General features: G+C 49.5%; 1 protein-coding gene across 3 annotated transcripts in view; it reads right to left on the bottom strand.

Moving 5' to 3' along the window:
• The window catches only part of LGR6 (leucine rich repeat containing G protein-coupled receptor 6), a 206,248-nt gene that overhangs the window by 69,399 nt on the left and 121,400 nt on the right, over positions 1 to 15,449 (bottom strand). For all 3 annotated transcript variants that reach the window (XM_073320016.2, XM_073320018.2, XM_073320017.2), the window contains exon 5: positions 2,609 to 2,824. In XM_073320016.2, the coding sequence (XP_073176117.2) occupies positions 2,609 to 2,824 (216 nt within the window). The remainder of the gene's footprint in view (positions 1 to 2,608; positions 2,825 to 15,449) is intronic.

Genomic DNA, 15,449 nt, shown 5'->3' on the forward strand with positions numbered 1-15,449 from the left:
TGCAAGTTTGCACACTCACACCTGGACAGACACATGCACTCTGCATGGCGGTGGGGAAGTTTTACTGGCTGGTGGGCTGAGATTCTTTGCTGAGGTTTTGGAAAGTTTATTAGCCTCGTCGGAGGCTGAGCATGGAGCAAGGCAGCTCACAGGTCAGGGCACAAGGGGAACATCAGATCTTCTGTGGGCTAAGTGCCGACACGGGGAAACTGTGAGCATGGCGGCAATTTGTGTGGCTGGCTCTGTGGAACGCTTGTGAGTCCCACAGAAATCCTGAATGATCTCCCACAACGTTGGGTTAGGCTCCTACACATGTCCCATACCCAGCCATCTGCGGGAGGGTGCTCCTTTCCGTCTTGTGGTCAAGGCCTCTTCTGCTTTCCCACCATAGCGAAGAAGTTTTTTCCCACCCAAGGTTTGGGATTCCCAGTATGAGAGCACCATGCTTCTGAGGTTGAGATAACAGTTCAAAAGGCAATTGAAGCCAAAGGGCATCACCAGTGGTTGAACTGATGACTGCAAGTGCCTTGAGATGACGACATTTGGTCCTATCCTCATAGGCTATCAGGGTTGGAAGGGACCTCAGGAGGTCATCTAGTCCAACTCCCTGCTCAAAGCAGGACCGATCCCCAATTTTTGTCCCAGATCCCTAAAGGACCCCCTCAAAGACTGAACTCAATCCTGTGTGAAAACAAACTGATTATCCAACATTTCTCAAGCTATTTCTCCCCAATGTGCCTTTACCTTCCATCTAAGCAGTTGAATATTTAATAAAAGTTTGTAAAGTGCATATTTCTATAAGGCTTCAGCAAACGCTTTTTCTTCTGAGAGCTAAGCAATTGCTAAGCTTTCCCTGAGCACCAAATGCTGATGATACTTTATTGCTGGCTACAAAACACATGAATACGATAGCACTCCATTTTATGTCCCATAAGCAAGCCTGTAAGCCTGTAACTATTGGATGTACATACAGGGGTTCTGGGCTACTTGGCAATTACACTTTAACTTACTAATCAACACCAACCAATAAATTGCCAACTAATTTGCAGATGTAGGTTTCCATTTAGAAGACAAATAACATGTAAGCCCCCAGTTAATGTAAGGGACACTTCCCAGTATGAAATTACAAAGGCATCCGTTTGCCATATAATTATAGATTGTAGAGTGTTTACTGTTTCTCAGTGCCTGTGAAATAAATGTATTCCATCTGGAATGGAGCAGTCATTGGAAGCAGTGTCATTTTCCTAGACTGTTCAATATACTGTAAATTATGTCTTTACATTCCAATGGCACCGTAAAAAGAATCTAGAAAGTACCAAGTAGTGTGATAGCGTCGGGCCAGATGGCTATAGGAGAGTAATAGAAGGCAGATATATTAGCCCCAGGCTAAGTAGGTCCCTTTTCCCTGGGTAAGGTAACAAGGAAGGTTCCAGAACAATCAGGAACCTTCTGGAGACAATTAAGACAGGCTGATTAGAACACCTGCAGCCAATCAAGAAGCTGCTAGAATCAATTAAGGCAGGCTAATCAGGGCACCTGTGTTTTAAAAAGAAGCTCACTTCAGTTTGTGGTGTGCGTGTGAGGAGCTGGGAGCAAGAGGCACTAGGAGCTGAGAGTGAGAACGCGAACTGTCGGAGGACTGAGGGGTACAAGCATTATCAGAAACCAGGAGGAAGGTCCTATGGTGAGGATACAGAAGGTGTTGGGAGGAGGCCATGGGGAAGTAGCCCAGGGAGTTGTAGCTGTCACACAGCTGTTCCAGGCGGCACTCTAGACAGCTGCATTCCACAGGGCCCTGGGCTGGAACCCAGAGTAGAGGGCGGGCCCGGGTTCCCCCCAAATCCTCCCAACTCCTGGTCAGACACAGGAGGAGTCGACCTGGACTGTGGGTTCAGAAAAACGGCCAAGCTGAGGGCTGCCGTGAAGCTCCAAGGCGAGCAAATCCGCCAATAAGCGCAAGACCCACCAAGGTAGAGCAGGAACTTTGTCACAGTAGGTTTAGAATTATTACAAAGAATAGTAGCCCATAGCCACTGGTCACTTTATCTCTCTCACACACACAGTGCTGAGGTCAGAACTGTTGTACTTCACCTCCCAAACCCAGAGTGGTTAGGAAAGTTTTTGGTCAAAGTTTCTTTCCAACAAAAAAGGACTTTTGGACAAAAAACCAAAAAGTTCTGCAGAAACTTTGGTAGACATTTCCCACTTTTTTTTAAATGAAAAGCCAGAAACTTTTTGGTGCACATTTTCATTAAAACGTGTGGGGTTTTGGTTTGCAAAACCGGAACATTTTTACACAAACCAGTTTTCAAAACATGAAAACATCCATGGTTTTCCATGGAAAAACTGAAAAAAAATTGTGGAAAATTTAGAAAGAAAAGCAATTAAAAAAATTCATAGGACAAATAATTAGCATTTTTAAAATCAGCTCGATTCAAAACACTGGTTGCTATCATTTGAGCAAAAGGAGATCTCCTTTATGTGGCAGCAACAGTAGGTCTTACATCCATATCGTCTTGGCCTGACCACTAGAGCGTGGCATTGCTCATTCTCACACACACAAAAATATAAACAGCCTATAAATGTACAGTGCATGTCGAGAGCTTACAGTACAACGAGGCTGCTGAGGTTCTGGAAGGCGTAGTCAGGAATATGCCAGATCAGGTTGAGAGCCAGCGTCATGGCCTGCAGGGCTGGAAGGTTGTTGAGAGCTTGGACAGGGATCTCTGTCAGGGCATTATCATCCAGCCACAAGTGACGCAAGGAGGGCAGCCCCTCAAAGCTCTTCTTGGGCACCACGGAAATCAGGTTTGCATCCAGGCGTCTGGGGGAAAGAAACAGAGTAACAGGTTCACCCAGCATTTCATGATGTGCCTATATTGTTAGTTAAGTGGGTTTCTTGCCGCTGACTCGAGAAATTGACAGCCCTGGAGACGGAGCTGGTCTGTAAAAAGCAATTAAAGCAAGGGGAAGCCATAGTGCAATGTTCCAAACCGTGCCCAGGACAGGTGCTGCAACCGTGACCCGGCAGCACCTCTTATGGGACCTTGAGGGTAGTTCATTTCTGTAGCCCAAGGTTGCCAACTGCCAGTTCTGATGGTGTTTCTAACAATGTAACTGGACTAAGACCCATCATCTTATTTCATATAGACGTGCTGAACAGCCGCCAGCCAGGAATGACTGAGTTCCTGGGGTCCCAGATTAGATATGAATGCCTGACCTAGAAACCAAAGACAAAGAGGAAGGGAGCATCGACGGTGAGCATCCATCAGACTGTATCTCAGAACACGCTCTCTGGGTTGCAGGAGTTCAGGTCCTAGTCCAACTACTCTTTACAGTCATGAAAGCCCAATGACTGGAGCTGGTCAGAAACTAGAAATTCTGTTCCATGAGAAATTCCGCCTTTGAAATTTGGTTTTGTTCCAAATTTCCCCTGGAACAAAAATTCTGAAAGATTTCCATTCAGAACAATTCAAAGATTTTGTTTCAGTAATGTCAAACTGTTTCATTTCAATAAGGTGCAAACATTTCATTTTGATAAAGTCAAAGCATCGTAATTAAAATGTGGAACATATGGATTATACGGAATATTATCTGTAACTATAATGTAATATTAAAATTAAGATTTTAATTGGATATTAAAGTCAAAACAAAATGACTCAAAATGATAAAGTCAAACCAAACCTGGTTGAAAAGTGAGAAAATCAAAATGATTTGTTTCAACTTTTTCCTGTCAAAAATTTTGTTGAAATTGACATGTTCCTGTGACATGTTTAGGCTCTGACAAAATTGCATTTTCTGACAGAAAACTGTTCCATCAAAATTCTTCAAACAAACTCTACCAACAGCAAAATCTACCAAAAATCAGTGATATCCTCCAAGTTCACTGGAGCCGCAATGAGATTCACTCTTTTACCCATAAGAAATAAACAGGATAGTTTGATGTGTCTTGCTGCCTAGGACCCTATATGATAAATGACTATGGACAAATTTCTGCCCTGGCTTATACCCTGTTAACACAGTTACATGGAATATAATGCAGGGGAAAGTTTAGCACATTGTTTTTTCTTCAAGAGATCAGGACACCAAAACTTACTGAAGCCCAAGGCTGTGTTTTAAGAAAACCTGGTCAAAATTTTTCGTCAAAACATTTTTGGACAATTAATAGCTTTTTAACCAAAACAAAATCTTTGGTGGAAACTTTGGTTTTGTTGAAAATTTCTGGTTTTTGGGGGGTGGAGGAGGCGGGGCTAAACAATGGAAACGAAGAACTGTAATTGTTTTGATAAAATGTTTTCATTTTCATTCAGATACATATTATTGCTTGGTTTTTTGGAAACCAGATCTCTCTTACCCCATACCATACCACTTTATTGAAAACGGTTTTCAAAAGCTAATCGTTTTCACATTACATTTTCATAGAAAAAGACATTTCACAGGAAGTTTAAAAAGACTATACATTTTTCAAAATGTCGAGGGAAAAAGAATTTACATTTTTTTGCCCCCGTCTAGCTTTGAGCCATAAGAAAGGAAGAAGCTGACACAGAGGGTGGACTATCCCCCAGAGCATAAGGGGAAGCGGCTGAGAGAAGGATGGTGTTGTGGTTAAAGACATGAGCTGAGTCGCAGAAGATCTGGCTCCAAATACCACCTCAGTGAGTCACAGACTTCCTGTGTGACCTGGGGCAGTGCCTCTGTAGAAGGAGGATAATCCTGATTTGACTACGTAGTTTGTCAACTCCTCAGGCCAGGGACAGCCTCTTACAGTGTGTAGACAGCTGCTGCCACGATAGGACTCTGATTTCTATTGGAGTCTCTACTTCTAATTTAATCTGAATGGTCCTTGTGTACGTGAGCCTTGGGTGGCAGAGTTAAGCTCAGTTTTACTCACGATAACATGGTGCGTGAGGATTTCACCATCCTTTGCCTTTCGGTGGTACTGAGGGGAAACACTGATTGGCTGCTAGCTAGGGATGGTGGTGAGACAGCTGCAGACGCTATCCTGCTGTAGAAGACAGGGACTAAATTGATACAGACAGAGCTAGCAAACGGGCCTACATTTCTGTCTCAATTAAGGAGAAGTAAGGCAGATCACTCACGCAGCAGAACCAGAGCCATCTATCCCCCGAGCTGTTCATAATAGCAGAACGCTTACATCTCAGAGCTTGGGGTCGGGTTAGCTGTCCTTTACTCCTGTGACCGCAGCATGCCCGAGCTAGCTGGAATCCAGCCAGCTCGGGTAACAGCAGCAGAGCCGTGACAGCACTGGTTTGCCATGTGAGCGCTCAGGCCACCCGCCCACACTAAAGCCCAAGCTGCTGCAGAGTCACTAGCTAGATTACAACTAGCTCAGGTATGTCTGCAATGCTGCAATCAGACCTCTGTCCATAGTGTAGACAGGCCACCTGCATGGCCCTGTTATACCCATATTAATACAGACCAGGTCTGACTTTAAACCTCTCTGTCGTATCCACCCATGTAGCCCCCAACACCGTAGGATCTGAGAAGCTCACAATCTTCGCTGTATTTGTCCTCCCAACATGGCTGGGAGGTAGGGTAGTGCTATTATCCCCATCGTATGGGGGAAACTGAGGCACAGTACCATTTTTTTTAGGCACCATTGTGCTCCACAAAACTCCCACTGGCTGCTACCTAACCCTGTAGACACACACCTCAAATTGCTTGGCGCTTTTGTTTTTGGAGTAAAAGTAGCCTCGGTGCCTATGTTTCTGCCTCTGCGCACGTGCAGTGCACCTCACTTTAGGTGCTGGGGCGCTATCTCCCACCTAAGCCCCAGGGCAGTTCACAAACCGGGGAAGACAAGAGCTCGGCTGCCTAGGTCATGTGTGGGGCTCGATCCAGGAGGTGTCTTCAGAGGCCGCCCTAACTCCACACCAAATGGGAGGGGGAGGAGGACCCCCTTCCTGATAACACTGGACTGAAGATTATGGTATGCACCCGAGACCTGGGTGACTCCCAGGTCAAGTCCCTCTCTGCCAGATGAGGGGGAAGCGTTTGAACAGGGATCAGCCACCTCCCAGGGGAGAGCGCCCTAACCCCTGCACTGAAGGTTATCAGGGTGGCCCTCCTCTTCTCCCCCACCCCCACAGCTGTTTTGCGTGGGGGCCTCCGAGCACCCGTAGCAGATCGACCGCCAAAGTCGTGTGCTGGGCCTGAACGCCTATCTTCCCCCCGTGCGTGAATCATAAGAAGAGCCAGGTGCCCCCCCTGCAGCCCGGACTTGGGCACCAAGCCCAGAGCAGGGAGGGACATAGCACTCTCATTGGCAGCCCCCTTGGCTAGCTCCCATTCCATGTGTCCCGGCTTCATTTACTACATTCTAAGGTGTCAGCATCAACACCTTCCTTCTATAGAGAGCCTTGGTGCCCAACTTGGTTTTGTGGAACATAATATTGTCCCTGTGGTTATCGTCGCAACGCCTAAGCCCCTTCTGCAGGTCCAAGCTTGGGAGACTAAGTGACTTGTCCAAGGTCACTCAGAAAGGCTGTGACACAGTGGAGCTTGCCTGTGGGTCTCTCTCTCTCCCTCAGCCTCCGGGCGAGTGCCCCAACCGCTGAACTGCTGCGAGTTTCTCACGTAGACAAGCCCACAGAGACTCGGATGGCTTCAGAAACCCGCCCTAACAAATGGATGTTTGCACAGGACATGAAAGCCTCTCAGCGCTCCAGCTGAGCAGGCCCGGGGGGCGCTCCGTTAGCTCGCTGGCAGGGTTGCTGTCTGTCTGCCCCAGTTCATATCTCGCTGCAGGATACAGGCAGATTTAACAACAGCGTGTAAATCTGCCTGCAGCGTCTCACAGACAGAATGCAGGGTCACCGACTGTTTAGGTGCAGGGAGAACATTAAACTGCCTCTGATCTATGGAAAATGAGAAAGCCACTACAATACCATGGGCAGCGTCTTGCTGGGGCCCTGTCTGCTCGATCCTAACCCAGAACCAGGGGGGCCTGCTGCATTTTCTCTTGCAAGGCTGGCATTGGCCCAGCAGAGAGGCTGAAAGGAAGGTGGCAATGCCCAGGGAGAACTCTGTACAGCTGCCCTTACTATGTTTGAGGATCCGGGAATGGCACAGGCAGGGCATGGGAGCCTCCCTGCTCCCATCTGAGACCGCACTTCCTGGCAAGGAGCTAGGTAAAGTGATGAAGCCGTCTCTTTGCACCCGCGTGCATATCTGCTCCAGCTTGAGTGGAGCTGATCTCACCAGAAATGTCTTAATTGCTGCCTCAAAGGCAATTGTCTCTCGTCCTATCTGAGTTTATCTTGACAGGCTCAGTTCAGTTACCCACTCTCTCATAACAGGAAAAAAGTTCCCTGTGGTGAGAGAAGGAGGTGATGTCACTGCAGAGAAACCTTTCTGATAACTTAGTAATGTCTAGGACCCGAAGCCTCAGCGCTTTGCTCAGGCAAAGCTCCTGGATGCTTTGCTTGAGTCAGGACCTGGCCTGTTGGCTTCAGTGGAGCTTGGAAATGAGGACGACTTAGCAAATAATGAATGAATTGAGGACCCTGGGCCATAGGTTCAGGGCAGAGCAAGACACCCAGCTCAGAGGTACTCCGCTCCAGCGTGGGCTCCAGCCTGGCCACATGCGTCTGCAAAGCAGCTCCTGATGGTGGTGCGCATGCAAACACCCAGTCCTTTCTGGAGAGCTGCAAACACTGAAGCTCCAACGGGCCAGCCCAGTCCAGGTCACATAGTCATGTTCTCCCTCTTGATTGGCTTCGGATACCTTACACACCTGAGTATGAAGGGCAGGTATTATTCTTCAAGGGCTTCCAGCAGAATGGGTTGGAGGAGGGCCCACTGGTCAGGGCACTAACCTGGGACTTGGGAGACCCAGGTCTGAGTCCCTGTCCCACCACAGACTTCCTGGGAGCTCCTGATGCCTGCATGGGGCAGTAATCGCAGTGGAGCAAAACTGGGCGTATTTTGGGGAAAGGGGAAAACCTGTCTTTCAGGCTTGTCCCAGAATTCTCCAGGGGCTCAGCTCAATCTCTGCCCCAGCAGCTTTGCCAGCCCACAAATCAGACCTGCAAGAGGCCCCTCGTCCTGCTTCCAGTTTCCAATCAGCTCTTGCAAACCCCCAGGCAAGGCCTGCGAGCCCCAGTCACAAACACATTCTCTATCCATTAGCCGCTGAACAAGACCCAGTGGAAAAGATTGTTGGGCTCTGTTTGAACTGCAATCAACGCTGCTCTTGGCACAGACGGCTCAGGGAAATCCTCCGCGGAAGGATGCTCAGGAAGTGAAATCAACCCTGGGCTTAAACTCCACACTTGGTGCCCTTGGTGGAAACAAAAGGGCCTTGTTATCCCAGCCACAGCCACCTCCAAAACCCCTCCGGTCGGAATTGTGCAACCATGATACAAGTTGGGATTGCAGCACAGTGAAAAGACTGCTGACAGGCTAAGGAACTTTCCTCGCACGGAACCCTGCAATCAAGTCCTTCCCTGGGGGATCTTTGGCTTCACACTTACTGCTCAGCACAGCAAGCAGCCTGGCACAGGGAGATGCTCCCTTGTCAAAGCCTCAGGAGACAGCCAGACACCGGGAGGAGTGACTCCCAGGAGGGGGATCAAAGAAGTGCCTGGATCCCCGAGTTTCTGCAGGGGATTTGTCAAACACCTGAGTTAGTCGGACAAGGAGAGAGGAGCACTTCCCTGTGATAGGAAGGAAAGTGAGCTACTGACAAATGCCCACACTGGGCGTGGCAATATTTGACAATCGTTAAATGTCAAACTGAGTTGTGTTGTTGGGGTGGCGGTGGGGGAGCAGAGGCTTATAGTGCACATGGAATGTGCTGAACTGAAAGCCCTGGACACTGACACCCTCCAGCGCCTTGTCTCCACGAGGAGAAGGGTGTGTTCATAACACGTGTTAAAATCCCACAGCAGACAAGGCAAGTTGTTGTTTTAACACATTAGCAGGTTGAGGTAAACCCTAGGCTCCCCAGCTGACGTGTGAAAATGACAACGTGCCCTGTCTACCCTAGGATTTTAACACACTAGTGCACACGTGTTAGACTGTAAGCTTGTTGGGGCCAAGTCCATCTCCGTTTAGTGGTTGTACAGTGCCTAGCACAATGGGGTCGTGTGCCATGACCGGCTTCCTAGGTGCTACCATAATAAATACTTTTTTTCCTAGTGTAGACATAGCCTTGGCTTAGGAAGGGGATCTGGGGGTGCTCAGCAACTCAGAGAATCAGGCAGAAATGTGCAAGCACAGACTCAAGGGCAGAGTGCCTTCAGCCCGGGGAAACAGGCAGACTCTCGACTCTGGTCCTTTCCCATGGGCTGATACAGGAGCTTAGGCCAGTTCTGCCTCCATAGGCTAACGGAGACCAGGGAGGAACCTACGTCAGAGAGGGCTGAAGCTGGAATGAAGGTCCTGGAAGTACTAAAGTCCAGGGGTCGGCTGGATGGGAGTGCTGGCTTTCACCCTGACAAAGTGACTCAGGTTGATGCTCTTTGGGACAGGGGGTGTCTCTTTGTTCTGTGTCTGTACAGCACCTGGTGCCATGGGGACCTGGCCCATGGCTGGGGCTGCTAGGTGCTACCATAATACACCTGCTATATAATGTACAGCACCTGGCGCCATCTGGTCCAGGGCTGGGGCTCCTAAGTGCTGCAGTAATACAAATAATATATAACCATAGCAACAGGGGCCATCAGCAAAGCCCTCACTAATTACAGGGGAGCACGGTGGCACGTCTGCCCCAGGGGGCAATGGTGTGTTGAGCTCCCGCTTTTGGCTGAGGGAGGGGTGTTAGAGAGTGCAGAAGTGCAGGGTGTGAGGTGGCTTTCACCTTCTTCCCGCAGAGCCAGCACCATTGGGGGCCCTAAGCAGGAATATCTTCCCCCCCCCCCATACTAAAACAGGCAAGTTCTCATAATAAAAAGCAAATAGGGCCCCCCTTGAGTTGCTCGGGGCCCTAAGCAATTGCTTTGTCTGCTTCTGCCTAGCGCCGGCCCGGTCTCCCTGCCACCCGCAGACCAGCCAGATGGACCAAGGCAAGCGGACGATGGCTGCAGGCGCAGCTTCTTGCCAGGAGGGGCCACTCTCTACCCAGCTGCAGAAACTTCTCCTTCTACCCCCGCCTCCAGGAGGCAGATAAATGGGGGTTGGGGGCCCCAGGACTGGGGAGGCCTGGGAGAGTGGGGTTTGGAGAGGGAGTGCCTGGGAGGAGGAAGGCCCTTGGGAAAGGGGATTGGGACCAGGAGGAGGAGGCTCTTGGAGGAGCCTTAGAAGGGGGAGACCTTACAGAGGCTAATGGGGGGAGGCCTTGGGGATGGGAAACAGAGACAGGGGGACAGGTGACAGAAGGCTGGAGGGTGGCAAGGAGGAACCTTGGGGAGAGGGGGCTGGCTGCTTACCTGCCCTGAGATGGTAGCAGCCTTTGGCCACTACTGAGCACTGCTGAACTCACACCACAGACGCAAGAGGGCCCAGTCCAGGACCAGCCCCCAGAGCCAGCCGCTCCCCCCTCCTTTCAGAAGGGACAGGGATGGGTGACACAGTGACCAAGTCACACCCACCGAGGGATCCAAGCTCAAGAGGAGCCGCTGCACCAGCTGGCCTGGAGCCCTCACTGTCTGTCAGCCAGGGGCCTCTGGATGCCTTTCCCTGAGATCGTAACCAGGCCCTCCTCTAGCCAGCTCCCCGTACAGGATCCTAAAAGGAACAGAAGTGGTTGATCGGCTAATGGAGGTTCTGGGAATCCGGGCATCTGGCCCAGCTGCCCCTCTTATGACCGGCTCAGTCAGTCACCAAAGAACGCCCCGAGGTCCCCGCCAGGATCAAGGCCCTTGTTCTATTTAGGCTCTGATACCGTGCTCGCCACTGTGGCATCAGTGCACTGGATGCTGCCCAAACCGGAGATAAAGACAGCCCTGCCCCCGACGCGGACAGTGCAGCAAAAGCTGCTCTAGACGTGACACCCGTTCAGGCGTGGAGGAGCCAGCCTTTACCCCTGCACTTTGGGATGGCGGGTGGCCTCGCTCCCTGCTCACAGCCCGCTCGCTCCCTTGTCTCCAGGGATGGAGCTTCTGATTTGTGCAGCAGTAACTGCGAAGAGCCCCGGGCCATCAGCCTGGGCCCTTACAAGGCACCGTGCAGTGGGTCATTTCTCATATGGCTATGGCAGAGCAGGGCACAGCCCACTTCTGGACAGGGCATGCAAAGATGGCCTATACCCCCAGCCTGAGCCTACTCTAGGCTAGGCCGGGCAGGGCCAGGTCAGGACAGTCCTTCTGCAAGCAGCTTGCAGGCTGTTCTAAGTTGTGCTTGCTGCCACTAGCCCCATGGGATGCAGGGACTTCCCAGTCATACCCCTTACATCTGGGGCAACCCTCCCTTGGTCACCATAATCTATTTGTGGTGCAATGAAAAGCTGCTGCACTAGACCTGAGGACCTGGGCCAACCTATCTATGTAACACTGACATGCATGAGGAAGAATAGTCCAGCACTTAGGACACTAGGCTAAGGCTTGGGGTCAAGACCCTGCTCTTCCACTGGCTCCCTGTGTGACCTTTGGCAAGTCACCTAGCCTCTCTGTGCTTCCATTCCTGCTGTGGACAATGGGAATAAGAGCACTATCCTACTTCCCAAGAGTGTAGGAGGATCAATATGAGTGTGAGGTGCTTAGATACTCAGGTGAGGGAGCCAGGTCAGTACCATCGAGAGAGGGAAGAGACATAGCTAAGAGCATGACTTGTTGGTTCCCAGAGGCTCTCAAAATGACTGATTGGGTATTGTCCTGTTTCTCTGAACACTTTGCTTATGGGAGTCATTAGGAAAAAATAAAAACAACCTTGTTTTCCTACGGGAGCAATGAGTGAGGCCCTACATTCTGCACCGGGAGGCAACATTATCCCTCTGATACCCATCCTCTACCCCCAGGTTTTATCCAGCTCTCACTTACCCCAGCATTAATCAGGAGGAACTTTCTGAAGTCAGTGGAGTGACACAGGTATCAAGGAAGACCAGAATCAGACCCTATTGTCTATCTAGGTTCCTTTCTTGGTGCCCAGCTACCACAGTGAGGGCTGCCTAGATATGACACTTGTCCTTCAACAAGGACAAGTGCAGAGCCCTGCACTTAAGACAGAAGAAACCCGTGCACTGCTACAGACTAGGGACTGAATGGCTAGGCAGTAGTTCTGCAGAAAAGGACCTAGGGGTTACAGTGGACAAGAAGCTGGATACGAGTCAACAGTGTGCCCTTGTTGCCAAGAAGGCTTACAGCATTTTGGGCTGTATAAGTAGGGGCATTGCTAGCAGATTGAGGGACTGATCATTCCCCTGTATTCAGCATTGGTGAGGCCTCATCTGGAGTACTGTGTCCAGTTTTGGACCCCACACTAAAAGAAGGATGTGGAAAAATCGGAGAGAGTCCAGTGGAGGGCAACAAAAAAGATTTAGGTTGGATATTAGGAAAAACTTTTTCACTAGGAGGGTGGTGAAGCACTGGAATGGGTTCCCTAGGGATATGGTGGAATCTCCTTCCTTAGAGGTTTTTAAGATCAGGCTTGACAAAGCCCTGGCTGGGATGATTTAGTTGGGTTTGGTCCTGCTTTGAGCAGGGGGTGGGACTAGATGACCTGCTGAGGTCCCTTCCAACCCTGAGATTCTATGATTCTGTGATTATAGATCATTAGTTTTATACTTGCCATTCTCAGCCCATTTTAGATGGATCCTCACTGTAGCTCATCAGGTGTGTCGGAGTGCTGACACATCTACCGTATGTAACATCTGGGACCCATCATTAATCTTCTCAGTCACCAGGGGAACTGTAACAAGTCCTGGATACTCATGTGCATATGTGAGAGAGTTAAGGGTCACGAGTCCCCTTAATAAAGGTCAATGGAAAACATATAGGGAGTTATCCCATGGCTAACACTCTAGAGAGTGTGTGTGTGTGATTTTTTATTTAGAGCCTATAGTGTTCTAGGCCCAATGCAAACAGGCAAGAAGATATGGGCCTCTTCTGGAAGAGATTACAATCTGAACTATGGGTCTGTGAGCTACGGTGCTTGCCTCCTGCCAGGGTCCCGCTGAGAAGCAACATGAAGCTGAGTCTTTAACGTGCCACCAGGCTGCTTATATTGGAAGGAAACAGCAGCCCTGCAATGGAGGATGAGGGGACACCGGGACTCAGGGACTGAAGTCATGGCCCGAACGAAAGCAATAGAAAAACACCAATTGACTCCAGTGGGGTCAGATTTCCTGGCTTCCAGCTTAGGTACACCTTTGTAAGATTACAGCAGGTCTTTTGTGTGCGTGTGTGTGGGGGGGTGTTTGTCTCTTTCTGTCGCGTCCCTGGAACATCTAACTTGGCAATGCAGAAACAGCCGAATTAAGCCAAAACATGTGGCATCCTGCAGAATCCAGTAGGCTTGGGAGCACTGATGGTGAATCCCAAAGAAGTTGAGTTGGGGATGACAGGTAGCACATACCCCAGCATCATATTTTCCATCCACCCCTGCTCTTTAGTTTTAGGAATAATACAGCGCACTTAATTTTTCTGCAGGCTCCTTCATGCAGTGCACCACCAGCGAGATAATCACAAGCTCATGAGAACAGGGAAATTAGAAGAGAGGAAATGACTCAAGCACTTAAAGGGAGCGTTAAAGATGAACGGGGCAGTGCACATATCACCTGGGTGATACCATAATTTGAGATTCTTAGTTCAAGATAAGTGAAAAATTCTGTACACATTCTGGGCCAGATCTTCATCCGATGTAAACGGACATATCTCTGTTGACTTTAGTGGATCTACCCCAGCTGAGCACGTGGTCCAACGCATTCAGTGAATAGAGCCTCCATTTCTGCTTGCAGGACATTTGTGACTTACACCAATTTATTTATTTTGAAAAATTTACCAACTTTTCTTGCACCTCTTTAAAAATTCTGTGTCTTGACTGTGTACTATTCTCTGTAAGCAGCTGAGCTGAGTTAGGCAGCTAAGTCATGTGTATTGTTTCTCTTCTCAGACTGGAGGAGCATGGGAGAACTTCACAGCATAAATAATTGCACGTGCATGCAAATACAAAATTTGGTTTCCATAAAAATTTACATGAGCTACTTTGAAGTTTGCTTCCCATGAACTTTCACATCGTTGACACTCAGTCATTCAGAGTGAGCACCAACTGGAGCTAAGAATGCCTAAGTCTTTGAGTCCTTGGCCATCCCCTCCCTACAAGAGGGTAGGATCTCACTTTCCATGTGGTTGCTCGCTTCCTGATTAAGAAAGCATCTCTTGATGGTGGCAGTCTGTCAGGGCAGTCACGACCAAGGGTCAGAGCAGAGTCAAACCTAAGGCCGGGAATAGTAGAGGAGTTCATAATCAGCTTCCAGACCAGGGTGGATACTAAGAGTCAGAATTCAAGTCAGGCTCCAGGTCAAGAGGCAAAGTCCAAATCAAGCCAAGGTCCAAGCCAGGAGCAGGAATGGTTGTGACAGCTACAGCAAATCCACACTGTTCATAGAATTATAGAATATCAGGTTTGGAAGGGACCTCAGGAGGTCCTCTAGTCCAACCCCCTGCTCAAAGCGGGACCAATCCCTAATTTTTGCCCCAGATCCCTAAATGGCCCCCTCAAGGATTGAACTCACAACCCTGGGTTTAGCAGGCCAATGCTCAAAACACTGAGCTATCCCTCCCCTCCTGTTGTTTAAATATTTCCTGGAATGCCCCTTGGGTTTATAGAGGGTGGGGAGCCAATCAGGAGCCATGAGGCTGCTGCCTGTCAGACTCCTTGAGGCAGGACTTCCCATGGTCTGTGGACACAGAGAGTGACGGGCAATGGAGTGCTAACTAATTGCAACTGCCGCTGGGAGGCAGCGTGGTGCAGTTAGCTACCTAGATGCTCTGCAGACCTGGGTTCTAGACCTATAGGATCTTACACAATCTCACTGGTCATTGCTCAGTCTGTGATTTTCTCTTCTTGGGGAGGATTGTTAAGATAACTTTGGTGTGACATGACATCCTCTGATTCCCAGATCCCTTTAACTTTTACATTTGACCTCTGTGTAGTGCAAAGATGGCTCTAGATTCACTGGCTGATGGTGGGCAAAGGCCAAGGGTCCATGCTGTTTCACTTCTTCCTGTCAGGAGCCTTTCATACCATCGCTTGAGAAATTTTGGGCCCCAGCTGCAGCAGAAGAACCCACTCTGGAGGGTTCCAGAGGGCTGTTCTGGGTAACTGCTCTCTTGTGGGGTTCCAGGAGGCTGTGTTCTGTCATCCCCCCACTGCCCAGTGTGATCTTAGTGACACACCTTGGGCTTTTGGGATTCTGAGGAGAAGCAGTTCTAGTGTTGTTTTCAGCAGGTCCAGGTGGTGCAGTGCATTTGTTTTCTTAGTATCTGGACGAGATAAGGACATGGCTGAAGCTTAACTAAGGGGAAGGGTGGTCCTGTAGCCCACTCAGG

The sequence above is a fragment of the Lepidochelys kempii genome, chromosome 21 (assembly GCF_965140285.1).
Source record: "Lepidochelys kempii isolate rLepKem1 chromosome 21, rLepKem1.hap1, whole genome shotgun sequence".
Taxonomy (NCBI): Eukaryota; Metazoa; Chordata; order Testudines; family Cheloniidae; genus Lepidochelys; species Lepidochelys kempii.